Source organism: Cottoperca gobio, chromosome 10, assembly GCF_900634415.1.
Source record: "Cottoperca gobio chromosome 10, fCotGob3.1, whole genome shotgun sequence".
NCBI classification, from domain to species: Eukaryota; Metazoa; Chordata; class Actinopteri; order Perciformes; family Bovichtidae; genus Cottoperca; species Cottoperca gobio.
The window spans coordinates 3,818,575-3,831,057 of NC_041364.1; the positions used below are offsets into that span (position 1 = coordinate 3,818,575).

General features: G+C 41.4%; 1 protein-coding gene across 3 annotated transcripts in view; it reads left to right on the top strand.

Moving 5' to 3' along the window:
- fstl5 (follistatin-like 5) overlaps positions 1 to 12,483 on the top strand; it is a 132,699-nt gene that overhangs the window by 82,244 nt on the left and 37,972 nt on the right. For 2 of the 3 annotated variants that reach the window (XM_029441467.1, XM_029441469.1), the window contains exons 7-9: positions 4,010 to 4,176; positions 8,523 to 8,534; positions 11,193 to 11,313. In XM_029441467.1, coding sequence (XP_029297327.1) covers positions 4,010 to 4,176; positions 8,523 to 8,534; positions 11,193 to 11,313 — 300 coding nt within the window. The remainder of the gene's footprint in view (positions 1 to 4,009; positions 4,177 to 8,522; positions 8,535 to 11,192; positions 11,314 to 12,483) is intronic. The other variant, XM_029441468.1, reaches the window with a different exon arrangement.

The window sequence follows — 12,483 nt, forward strand, 5'->3', positions numbered from 1 at the left end:
CATGTGTAGCCGTCAATCTGCCCACTTTCGTCTTTAAATTCTACCGTCACACATTTCTATCCCTCCTGGGGATCAGCAACAAATCAAGTTTGTTGCTTGCAGCGTATTCCAAAAGCATTAAGATACAAGGGGGCTGTAATTGAATGGTTAGGACATTATTGAAGGAGATTTTTGTCAGCGCATCCACCCACCACCACCTCCACATCAAAGAGCGCCAAGTGGCAGCATGGTGTGTTCATCCGCTGGCTATAGTGTTATCAGTGTCAGAGGAGGAGGAGGATCACAGATTAGCCATGTGTAACTGATTGAAAATCCATTTCCCTTAAGTCTTCACTTCTCTGCATCAGCGTAGATTTAATGTGTTTTACTTTCCCCTGCTGTGTTGTTTTCCATATCGTCCTATTTATGGATTATTTTCTTTGGTCATCGTAGGTCTTTGTTTGCTGGACATCTTAATTGGTTTGCATTTGTATGTTGTGGTTCCTGTTAATTGACTTTCATTTAGTAGACATACACACAACTTCCATTCAAGCATGACGTGCTTTAAATCTACACTGAACCTGAAGATGTGACGCTGAGTGTAAAATATTACCCAAATACCTGTTTAACCTACTGCACTAGCTGCTGCTGCTCTTGGGCAACGAGGCATCATTAGCAACAATACAGGTGCTTTCACTTTTGTTTTTAACTAATTGGCAAAATGCTCTGCTCGTTAACAACTTGTTTGTTGCCCCACTCGACCGTGTTTGTTTTTTTTGCAACGTTAAAATATTCCACGATCACAGCAGTTACTTTTACTGCAATGTTATCTGAACCGATATCTGATAGCAAGAGCTACACAAATAAATCCCAAGTTGTTCTAACAAAAAGAAATGTTTTCCCTCCGTCAGTCTGTATTATTTTAGACCACAGAAAGAACAGAGTCCAGACGTCTGATGATGTTTAGTTCAGAGTTTCTGAAAGGAGCACTTACTCACCTTACGTTACGACAGCTTGTGCTTGATTTGTTAACTCCTGCCAGATGAGAAAAGTCCACCAGAGTTTAATTTTAGACGAGTGCAATGTCCATGTCGGGCTGCAGATCCACGTTGTTGAAGCGTTACGGGTCGTTGTGTTATTAGGTTAGAATCACAGCTGAATACAGAAGCATAACTGTAAGCCCTGGAAGAAGCATTTAGTTGAACTTGAACAGAACTAAAGTTGCCCCACTGTATCCTCACTTGATAAGATACAGTTTTAATCAGGCCCTGTGAAAGCAGGAAGTTCATTTCTTCTCTCTGTCCATGTTGGCTCTCATGTCGCCCTGCTGACTGCCGTGGTCATGTCTTTATTACATACAAACAGCTCTTCACCGATCAAACGTGCTCCATCAAAGGATCTCTGTCACATTTTGATGTCCACAGGGGAACTGTTTCAGTCGCTTTATGAAGTTGGTTATTTCTTTTCATGTACCATTTAAACCCTTTGTTTCATACATCAATACAAGTGACGGGTTATGTTCATGACAAGAGGAATTTCCCTCAGTGCAGGCCATCACAAGACATTTCTATCACCAACCAATGAAAGAGACTAATACATGAATAAGCTCATGTTTGCTTTTTGAAAAAGAAAGAATGATTGGCTCATTAATTAATGTTTGAACCTGCTGTGTGTCTGTGTGTGTGGATCTTTCTATGCAGAATAATATTTAAACATTTGACATCAAAGTTAAACACAAAACAAAAAAGTGCAATGTCCAAACAACACAAGAATTATTGAATACAGTTTAAAATAAATTATAAGATCTAAAGATCACATACATCATTCACAACTCCTTCATATTCCAATATGTTGTATATGGCAGTGTGCATCGCAATAAGAATAACACTTGTTATATATGATGCATTCTGATGCAATATCACAGCAATAATCACTACTTTCATGGAGCTGATGTTCAATTTTTGTCAAATCTGTTGGCTCAACACTGTTCTTGAGGTCAGAATTAAGGGTCGTTGCCTTGAATTCTAAGGAGTTTTTGTCCACAAAGCAGTGAGTAAAGTTGTTTTTGTTATATGGTCTTCTGGGTAAACACAATAACCAAAGCATCTCATAATACAGTTCACATATTTATGCAAATAAATACACCAATTTATCTGAAAAGCAGCAGCCTGTGTAAAAGTGGTTTTCACCTACATTTATAGGTCCCCATGCACTCAATAGTTATACTTTCAGCAGGAAGAGGAAAAATGATCAGTTTACAGTCATACTTTTAATAAGAAATAATAATAAAAGTAAAGAGGAAAAATTAGGAAATGCAAAAGAGCTGCGGATTATGCACAACTCTTAAGTAATAAATAAATAAATAAGTGGTTAAAGTACCGTATATGTGCTGCAAAGTGTATTTAAAAAAACCTTTTCCAGGATTTTTTTGTATTGTTGTTTTTTAATCAGTTTATATAATCAAAACAAACAGTTAAGCTCCTGGATTGTTTTTCCCCTAAAGCAACACAACACCAGCACAAACTATAGAGTCGGATCAACTCTCCACTAACAGTATAATCATCCAAATTTAGAGTTATACTCCACTCAGAAGAAACGGCTGTTTAATTAATCCTCTAATTTTGATGTAATCCTGGCAGAGATTTTCCCGGGTTTAAGCAGGGTTTCATTGGTCCAAATGAGAGATTAGAAGTCTTAACTTGGAGCTTCCCACTGAAAAGAAGTATGGGTCGTCTCACGGCTCAGTCTGAATGATCTGGATCTAACGGGTTAGCCGAGTTCACAGTTCAAAGATACAACAAGTGGACCAAACACTGCAAATGAGTGAGAAGGTTAAGAAAGCATTGAGAAGCCATTGGTACAGGGCCACCGGTGTCATGCTGTAATTAAAGGTGCTCTCATCCTGATTCTCTGGGCTGTGGCGAGTGAACACTGTCTGCTGGACCTGCTCTTTCATTAGGTTTTGTATTTCATGCCCTTAGGAGCAGAACAAATTGAGTCTCTGTTTCCTTTTGCTCCGTTGCTCATTACCCAAGAGAAAGATTAAAAAGCATTCTCTCACACAGACAGCGTTACATAATATCACCACAGAATGGATGAGTGTACGTTGTACTCAATTTCTCATCAAAATACTGGACACACAAAAGGCGTTATCCAACCATAGCCACGCTGACCTCTCACCAACCCACCCAGGCTTTTCTTTGTGGCAATATTTTCTCTCAGTATTAAGTAGAAATTAACCAAAGATCACACAACCAAATCTCATCATCACCACAAACATGTTTTCAAAAAACGTCAAGTATTGCAGGAATACTGAATCGAGCAAAACGCCAACTCTGATCGAGGTCTAGGGCCGTGTCTCCGCGGGGAGCCTCTCTGGAAGTGCAGGCTTTTTTCTCCTTCATGTTGCTTTCATCAGAAAGGATGCACTCATGGGCTTTTACAACAATGTAGAGAGCCTAGCTTGTTTTTAACTCTCAGAGCACCGAGCATGTTAAAAATATTCCAACTTCTAGTTACAAAGCAACGCGCTTCAGGTGAGGTTTCAGCAGTTATCAGACCTGCAGCATCTGTTCTGTGAGCTAAACAAGAGGTACATCGTGTAGTGGTGAACCCAGAGTCCTCAGAGACCTGATGGATAAAGTAAAACCTCCATTATAGTATCGATACATACATTATGCAAAGTATTTACAGAACATTTAACTTCATTCCTTCCCATTACTTTGCAAATTGCATTATTTGTGCTGCCTGTATAACGACAGCAGCTAATTGAGAGAATCTTGTGTTGCGTTCTTGTTTTCAGGCTTCATTAAGACAAGATGTCAATTCTTGCAATGTGAAGTGTCTCAGTGGGTTTTTCTCCTCTGAATTATGAGCTGTTACAAGAAAGAGAGGTTCATCAAATTGCAGATGTACAGTACAGAGATTTTACTCAATTTAAAAGTGTTAAAAAGATCTTGAATTGTTACTGATCGAGTCTCCTTAAGACGATCCGTCTGACATTGTGTTTGTTATCTCCTCTCGTCAACAGATGTGTACCTGCTTAACCTTCCAGACGATCAGAAAGTGAGCGTCACCACGGTTACGGTCGGACAGAGCGCCGTATTGACGTGTGCCATCACAGGAGAGCGGAGGCCTCCTATATTGTGGAAGAGGAACCATCAATATCTGAACTCCTTGAACCTGGGAGACATCAATGTAAGAGCATCACTCTCCCTGATTTTATTGTTTATAGTTAGATAAATGGGTAAATGAGTAGGATGGATAGACGTGTGTAGTGGATGCACAGATAAATTAATAGGTAGGTAGATAAATAATGGGATTATAGTTGAATGGCTCTAACACACGCAGTGCTCAGGTCTAATTATTGTGTTTTCACGTTGTGAAGCGTCGTCAATTCTGAACGACTGCTTCAGAGCAAGAGCTGTAAATTTGCGATAATTTCATCCTGTATTTCTTTCTCGTCATATTTCATCTTTATTTCTTTGGCAGAGGTTCAGATTGTCAGCACATTTTATTTGACTGTTGGCGCCGGCTTTGTAGGTTTGACAGTAATCCAGGATGTCAGTTTGTGTTCTTGGTGTCTGTGTTTAGAGACTGCTGGGAGGGACAGGGATTTCAGACAAAGAAAGAAGATGAAGGGGGATACCAAAGGGGTTCAGCCCTAGAGGAAGGACCTACTTTTACAACTCGGTGAAAGACTGTATGTGCGTATTTCTGTCTGTCGGTGAGTCTGTGAGTCTGTCTGTCTGTCTGTCGGTGTGTCTGTCTGTGAGTCTGTCTGTCGGTGTGTCTGTCTGTGTGTCTGTGAGTCTGTCTGTCGGTGTGTCTGTAAGTGTGTCTGTCTGTGTGTCTGTCTGTCTGTCTGTCGGTGTGTCTGTGAGTCTGAAATGTCGGTGTGTCTGTGAGTCTGTCTGTCTGTGTGTCTGTCTGTCTGTCTGTCGGTGTGTCTGTGAGTCTGTCTGTCGGTGTGTCTGTCTGTGAGTCTGTCTGTCGGTGTGTCTGTAAGTCTGTCTGTGTGTCTGTCTGTGTGTCTGTCTGTCTGTCTGTCGGTGTGTCTGTCTGTGTGTCTGTGAGTCTGTCTGTCGGTGTGTCTGTCGGTGTGTCTGTAAGTCTGTCTGTGTGTCTGTCTGTGTGTCTGTCTGTCTGTCTGTCGGTGTGTCTGTAAGTCTGTCTGTCTGTGAGTCTGTCTGTCTGTCTGTGTGTCTGTCTGTCTGTCTGTCGGTGTGTCTGTAAGTCTGTCTGTCTGTGAGTCTGTCTGTCGGTGTGTCTGTAAGTCTGTCTGTGTGTCTGTCTGTGTGTCTGTCTGTCTGTCTGTCGGTGTGTCTGTCTGTGTGTCTGTGAGTCTGTCTGTCGGTGTGTCTGTCGGTGTGTCTGTAAGTCTGTCTGTGTGTCTGTCTGTGTGTCTGTCTGTCTGTCTGTCGGTGTGTCTGTAAGTCTGTCTGTCTGTGTGTCTGTCTGTGTGTCTGTCTGTCTGTCTGTCTGTCTGTCGGTGTGTCTGTCTGTGTGTCTGTCTGTGTGTGTGTCTGTCTGTCTGTCTGTCTGTGTGTCTGTCTGTCTGTCTGTCTGTCTGTCTGTCTGTCTGTCTGTCTGTGTGCGCGTGCATTAATCTGCATGCAAGCCCTAGACATCTGTGTCACTTTCATCCACATCAAAAGGAACAAGGATACTTGCGTGGCGAGCTACAGAAAAAAGGCAGACCTCTTTCGCGTTACCCTTTTTCCTCTCTTGTGTCAGGCTGACCAAGATGAGTGTGATACTGCTGTGCATAATTAAGTCAACACTGTCTCAGTAGATAAAGAGAGATCCAGCGAAGCCTCTAATGTAACATTAAATGTTGATGACCCTTAAAATGAGTAAGAGGCGCCCAGCTGTCGCCAGTCATCCTTGGCACCATCAACTGGCTCTAAACCAGTGCGCTGGTTCTGGTTGTTGATGATGTGATTCCCATAAAGAGCGGCGTCTACGCCATGGAGTCATTTTTAGGCAGAGTAATGGCTTCCCCATCGTTTGCTTTTTTCAATCATTTTCTATAATATATTATGACCACTTTTAGGCAATTCATCCCAAAAAAGATGAATGCAAGTGTTGGGTGTAACAAACACAGAAGTGTCAACTCAGATTATTTCTTGAAAACACTCAGAATATCTATTGGAGGTTTTATGGGAGAAAGAAATAGAGATGCGAGGTCTTGTGAGGTCAACGTAGGCTTTGATCTATCTTTCATATATTTTTACACAAGAACTGTTTTACTTCTTTCAGTTTTTTGCAGATTCACTAGAACTAGCTTCTGTTTCATCTTCTGACTTTGCCTGTAGACACATAGCAGAGTTCAGTGTCCCGACCAGGGGTGGTCTTTTGTCTGTGCTTCACACACAGTCATCAGTTTCCCCGTGACTAATATCAGATCTTGCACAGGTGTATTTTCTGAGGGATAAAAGCTTCTGCTGACTAATGCTATTATAGCCAAAGACGCTAACGACAGCATACAGACCAAGGACCTGAAAAGGACCATTTATCTTTTAAAATTGTTGAGAATTGCTATAATTTTGCATTTAAATGTCTTTTTTTCCCACCTTTTCACTATGGAATCATACAGGCTTTATTTCCCTCCCTTTCTTGAGTGCAAAGAGGAACAGGCTGTGTTGGTACTCAATCAAAGCTCGTCCTTTTGTGGTTTGCAACCATCATCCTCCTGGAGAAAACATCAGAATTAGATTTCACGCCACGCAACTCATAGCTTGAGTTAAACATCATGCAGACAGAGCAGAAAGAAGGATGCAACAAACACTAGCATTTTAATTAACCTTGAACCACTTTGGTACCCCCAGGATCTTTTTATATTGCCTGTATTTAATGTTGTTGCATAAAATCACTCTGCCACTGTCTCTATGGTGCACACGGCATGCTGGGCTGAGCAGCCTCATGAAGTGGGACTGTGTTAAACCACTACAGGGACTAATCTGTCTCCACATACTGAGAGAACTCGCTGTACTTTGACCCTGGAGGTCTGTGATTGTCAGATTAAAAAAAAATGTTGTTGGTGACTTAACAAAGCCTGAGTTCATAACCTCTGCTAGTGTGAAGATTACCTCCAGAACACCGAACACCAGCAGCGAGTGAATCAGCATGAGTCTCTTGTGGTTCATCAGGAACCTGTGTGCAAACCATGCAGCACCACGAGAAAGTACCAATGGAACATTAGCTGCACGACTTAATCCAGATTTATTTTTGGCTCTTAGACTTCCAGTCAATCATTGTTGTTCCTTCCAGAGAGGAGAATGGATTTTGTCTGCACCTGGCATCCACGGACTAATTCTAAATTGCCTTGCAGACAACTTCTGTATAATTGCAGGCTGTTAATATTTGTGAGCATCCACTGCCAGCCTTAATTAGAGTAATATTCCTGTGAATACACATGGGAGGTTTATGCAGTGTAAGCTTGCAGACCATCCCGCGTTACAATGTGGTTATTTTAGACATTTTGTGGACATTCAGACTTAGTGATTTGCGCATTAATCCCAGTGGTGCGTTTGTATCCCGGAGTTCAATAGAGCCTCTCTAAATTTTGACAAAGCAGCTTACTGTAATTCCGTGAAGTTGACAGTTGCTGGCTATTGCATCATCATCCAAGGCTGTCAGTATTTCAATCCTCCCTGAGTGGACACGCCAAAAACTGTGTGTGTGTGTGTGTGTGTGTGTGTGTGTGTGTGTGTGTGTGTGTGTGTGTGTGTGTGTGTGTGTGTGTGTGTGTGTGGTCCTGGAATTAATTCAGAAGAGGAAAAATACATTTGATGTTTTGTAATTCTTTTAAAACACAAGTATATTTTGTAGAAAGATTGTGAAGTTTAAAGCAGCAACTTTTGAACTAATATGTCCTCGTTGGACGAGTCACCTTGCAAGGTCACTGTTAAAGAATGTATGTGATAAAGCACTAAAATCTTTGAATTCAGTAATGAAATGAATGCAGGACATTTGTTTTGAAGTCTGCAGCTTCAACAGGAATAGATATAACGCAGCTGAATCTTCTCTCTTCTTATCTTGTCCTTTGGAATATTTGTTTTTATCTCCCAAATAGTTTGGAGCCTTATTCTAGTGGGTTTAACATTATCTCTGCATTGTGGATATGTACCATATGTAACATTAAGTGTGGTGATCATTCATATTATCTACCGCTAGCTTTGATCGGAGTGATTTGTAGTCTTCCTGTGCCTCTTCCAGAGGAAACTGTGCAACAATATATGTTAGATAACACATGAATCTTCACATTGGCCCGTTTTTATTATATCTCCGCAGTCAATCAAGAAGGTGTTTTGTTTTTGTTGAATTAATCATGTGGTCTGGGAACCCAGAACCACACTCATCTGTACTAGTTCTATTGTATCCTGACATTCGATCTACATTAAGGTGAATACTGTACATCATGTGATTCCTCACCACAACACCAGCAGTGCTGTCACCTGTCTGCCTGTAAATCTATATTCATTGTGCTTTTATTGAAATAAACGTCTTAATGTTTGACCTCTGTTTTACTCCCCCAACAGATCCCGTCCCAGGTACGGTGCATTTAGTTCTTTTGTCTAACAGACTGACATTTCACTCTTTATTTTTTCCTTTCCATTCACAAAAAGCCCACAAAGCTAGTGAAGGTGCCCACAACACATGCATGATGCACAGCTCGAATATGCATTATGCAAATTATTTTTTACTTTTAATCCAAAACATATAATCTGGTTGAAGATAAAGAGTGAGGCTGGTTTACTATTAGTATATCTTTGTTGTTAACAAATCCTATGAAAAGGCACTTTCTGTCCCATTGTAGATTGAAATCTTCAAATGCATACTAACAACTGGCTTTTCTCATAGTAATGAGACAATAGTTTGGCTCATTTATATAAAGAGAATTGAGTGTGTGATGCTCTCAGCATAGGAACAAATAAATTCAACAGCAACATGTCTTTCCAGAAACTGTGCCTATTACTCAATCAGAAGTACGTAAACACTGTCAACACGTTTTGTTGGGACTGTTGCGTCGGTATAAAAGTAGTTGTAGTGTAAACTGTTGACAGTGAGGGCTGTGGATGATTCATGCAGAGTAATGGGAAACATCGTTCCTCAAAAAACATGCTGCAGAATCTTTTTTAAATGTCATTTTTCAAAGCTTGAGCAGCACAAATAGAATTACTCCAAATATAACTCCATTATATTGAGTTGGAGGCAGAAAACATTGGCACACAAAGCGCCAACATTCTGTGTGGTTAAATAGCAGCAGAGGAAGTGAGAACATGTGAACCTGCCCTTTAATGACGAGCCCTTTATTATTTTGAGTTGTGTTGCCTCAATATACTGCCATTCTGGAGAAACGTGTTTCTCTCCCCGCTCAGGGTATTTTCACTTATTTTGTTCCTCTCACAAAGTTTCACAAGGCCATGCTGGGAACTTCTTCAGAGGCCATTTTCTGAAACGCCTCGTCACTGCCAGAGTTTAGCGATCCAATGAGGTGGCTCTTTAGTGTCCTTTCAGGTGACCTGGCACCGACAGCTTTATTAATTATAGTTTCTTGAGGGCTATGGTCTCTTTGTAAATCCACCTCTACCCGCCCTTGTCTCCCTTCACTGTGAGTACTCTTACCCTGGCCTGCTTTGTCTGCAGGGTGCTGGGTGCTGCTGATATAGCTAAAGTGCGGGTGGTGATGTGAGGTGGAGGAATCGTGTCGACAGCCTCCGCGGTGGCTCGTTCCACCCCTCTGAGTTTCATTTCTCCCCCCCCCCCATTCATTTTTCATTTAAGAAGGTGACACAATATGCTCTCAGCCCAAGGGGCCAAAACGCACCATCGATTTCCCCTCATATTGTGAAGCTCTGATGCTTCACTCACCTCGAGCCGTTACCGAGAACGTAGGTTAGATGGGAGCACATGGGGACGAAATGATAAACACACCGTGTTCCTGTAAACACTACGGCTGACTCCTCGCTTGTCTGCAGACATTTAAGGAGAAGCTGAATGCCAAGATATGAACAGCCAGCAAAGATGTGATCAAAGTGTTAAAAGCTATCACATGCACTTTTCTTGTTGTGAGCTCTTCTGACAGACGACTGGTCATTAGTGCCGAGTCTCTTTAATAACACAATGCTGTGTTCAGTTATAAGCAGCGAGGAGCACGAGGGCAGATTCATTGGTATTCTTAAGCGCAGGTTCACACCATTAAAATATCTCTGAATGATTCTTAATGCACGACAGCGATCAGGAATGTTTTTGCACTTGGCCTTCATCAAGTGAGTGATGAATTTTAAGTCAGAGGATAATTAACAAATAGCTTTTATTCTTAAGTTTGTGAATAGAAGTAAAACATTTTGTGCAATTTCTATGAACATAATACCACCATAAGACAAAAGAGTCATTACAATGACTCGCCAAGATGGATTTTTACCGCAGCGTGAGCTTAAAAAGGTAGCACACATTGGCTCTTTGTCACACGGATTCATCACACCGTCAATGGGCTCATTAGCTTTGGGGGCTTCTGTCTGCGCTACAGCTGAATAACTTCTTCAGTTTGCTCTCTCGTCCAGCACCGTTTTCTTTGCGTTCTCTGGCTTAATAATCACGACAGTTGGCTCTGCTTAAATTCACGTCATGGACATGCACTTCATAGGTTTTTGTTTTAATTGCATCTTTGTCATTTGCTTTAAAGACGCCACATGAGAACTGACGTGCAACATGTTTTGTGTATTTGTGGGACTTGCATGTGAACCAAAGGGTAACAACTTGGATTTGTTCCTCTTCTGTGACGATGAGCAGTAGAAGGTATTGTGATTGACTGCACGTCTGCAGCACTTTATCGCCCTGTTTTTGTTTTGAAAGCAGCTGACGGTGTCATTTCTATGCTAATCAATTAAAGCTTCAGTCACTTTCCTCTGATTGGAAAAATGACACGTCCCAGAAAACAATTTTCCTTAATAACTGTTTTCTGTTTTCACCAAATAGCTTTTTGACTTAGATTAATGGAAGTTAATCTACAATGTGCCTTTTTGGACGATGGTAATATTTCTCATTTCTGACGCTATGAAACGTATCTTCTCATCTGCACGCTGAAGGCTTGTTGCATTCCCATCTTCAGATGCCTTCAAACATCACTGCTGCACGGTTGGAACAAGCGCACTCATACTTTCTGTAAGTCATTAAGACTGGTTTCTTTCTCTTTCTCTCTCTGGCAGGACTTTGGGGATGATGGCTCACTGTACATCACCAAGGTGACCACCACACACATGGGCAACTACACCTGTCATGCTGATGGCTACGAGAAACTCTCTCAGATCCACACCCTTCAAGTGAATGGTAAGAGGCTGCCTCAAAGACGGAATAAAGTTGAATCTTTTGCCGGACAGTACGAGCCACTCTTAACGTCCTACTGAAATTAAGTCTGCTACAACAAATGAGCTTTGTAAATCACTCGTCCCACTGTGTGTTTCATAACGCCATCCCCCTTGTTGCATTCATTTGATGGAATACAGCTCTGGTCTCCGTCTACGTAGATGGAAACCTTATACAGCCAATCGAATCTTGCATAAAGCAGAAATGTCAGCGTTCTATCATATTGAGAGCAAATGGTCACACGAGCCACAGACTTTGAACAACCCACATTAGCTTTCCTGCTAAAGTCTCCTTCTTATCTGACGTACAAACGTGTAAACACACGTATTGATTAGGTGTAAGGGTTTGCAGTTTTCTTTGTCTGATGGCTCAAGCTATGAACCCAATTCTGCTTTTGTTTGTTCAAAATGAGCCCTGGTTGGTGTTTGTGGTCATATTAAACACATCACTACCTGATTTTTATTTAAAAAGCTCCTGAATGCAGCAAATTAGAGTCCGAACAAAAGTGGAAATCCACTTTTCGAAATACATATTTATATATTATTACTTAATAAGTATTTTCTTTTACTGGTTTTGGAAACGTCCTTTCCAATAGTGTCCCTCCCCAGCAGCACTTTAAAACAGAGTGTCTCTGTTAATAGCTGTGGATGGTTCATTACAACAGCCACAACTAACCCTAACCTGAAGCCCAGGTAGGTTCAGCTAGCCATGTCGTACACTCAACTGCGTAGCCGCCAGCTCTTAAAATACTTCACAGTGAAGGTTATTATCTCCACACAAAGAGTTGTTTGCAGCAGCACGCCACATCCCTCTACTCTCGCTTCACTTGGCTTCTGCCCTCCTGTACGCTCATATTATGCAAGACCTGCCCTCCAAAGATTGACAACCAACCAGAAATAACAAATAACCTCTGACAGCGACACGAGCATCTGTCTGTCAATATTCATTTTGTCTCATTCACTCCTCCACAAGACTATTAAATAAAAGATGTTTCAACCGTTGTTGACCTTTGACCTGTGCGTTGGACAGCCAACCAATAGAAACACTGTTGTCTCATTTTTAGTAACGGAGAGGTGATTATTGTAGCATTGCATCGCTGCCTTGTCTTCTACAATATTACCCTGACAGACTAGA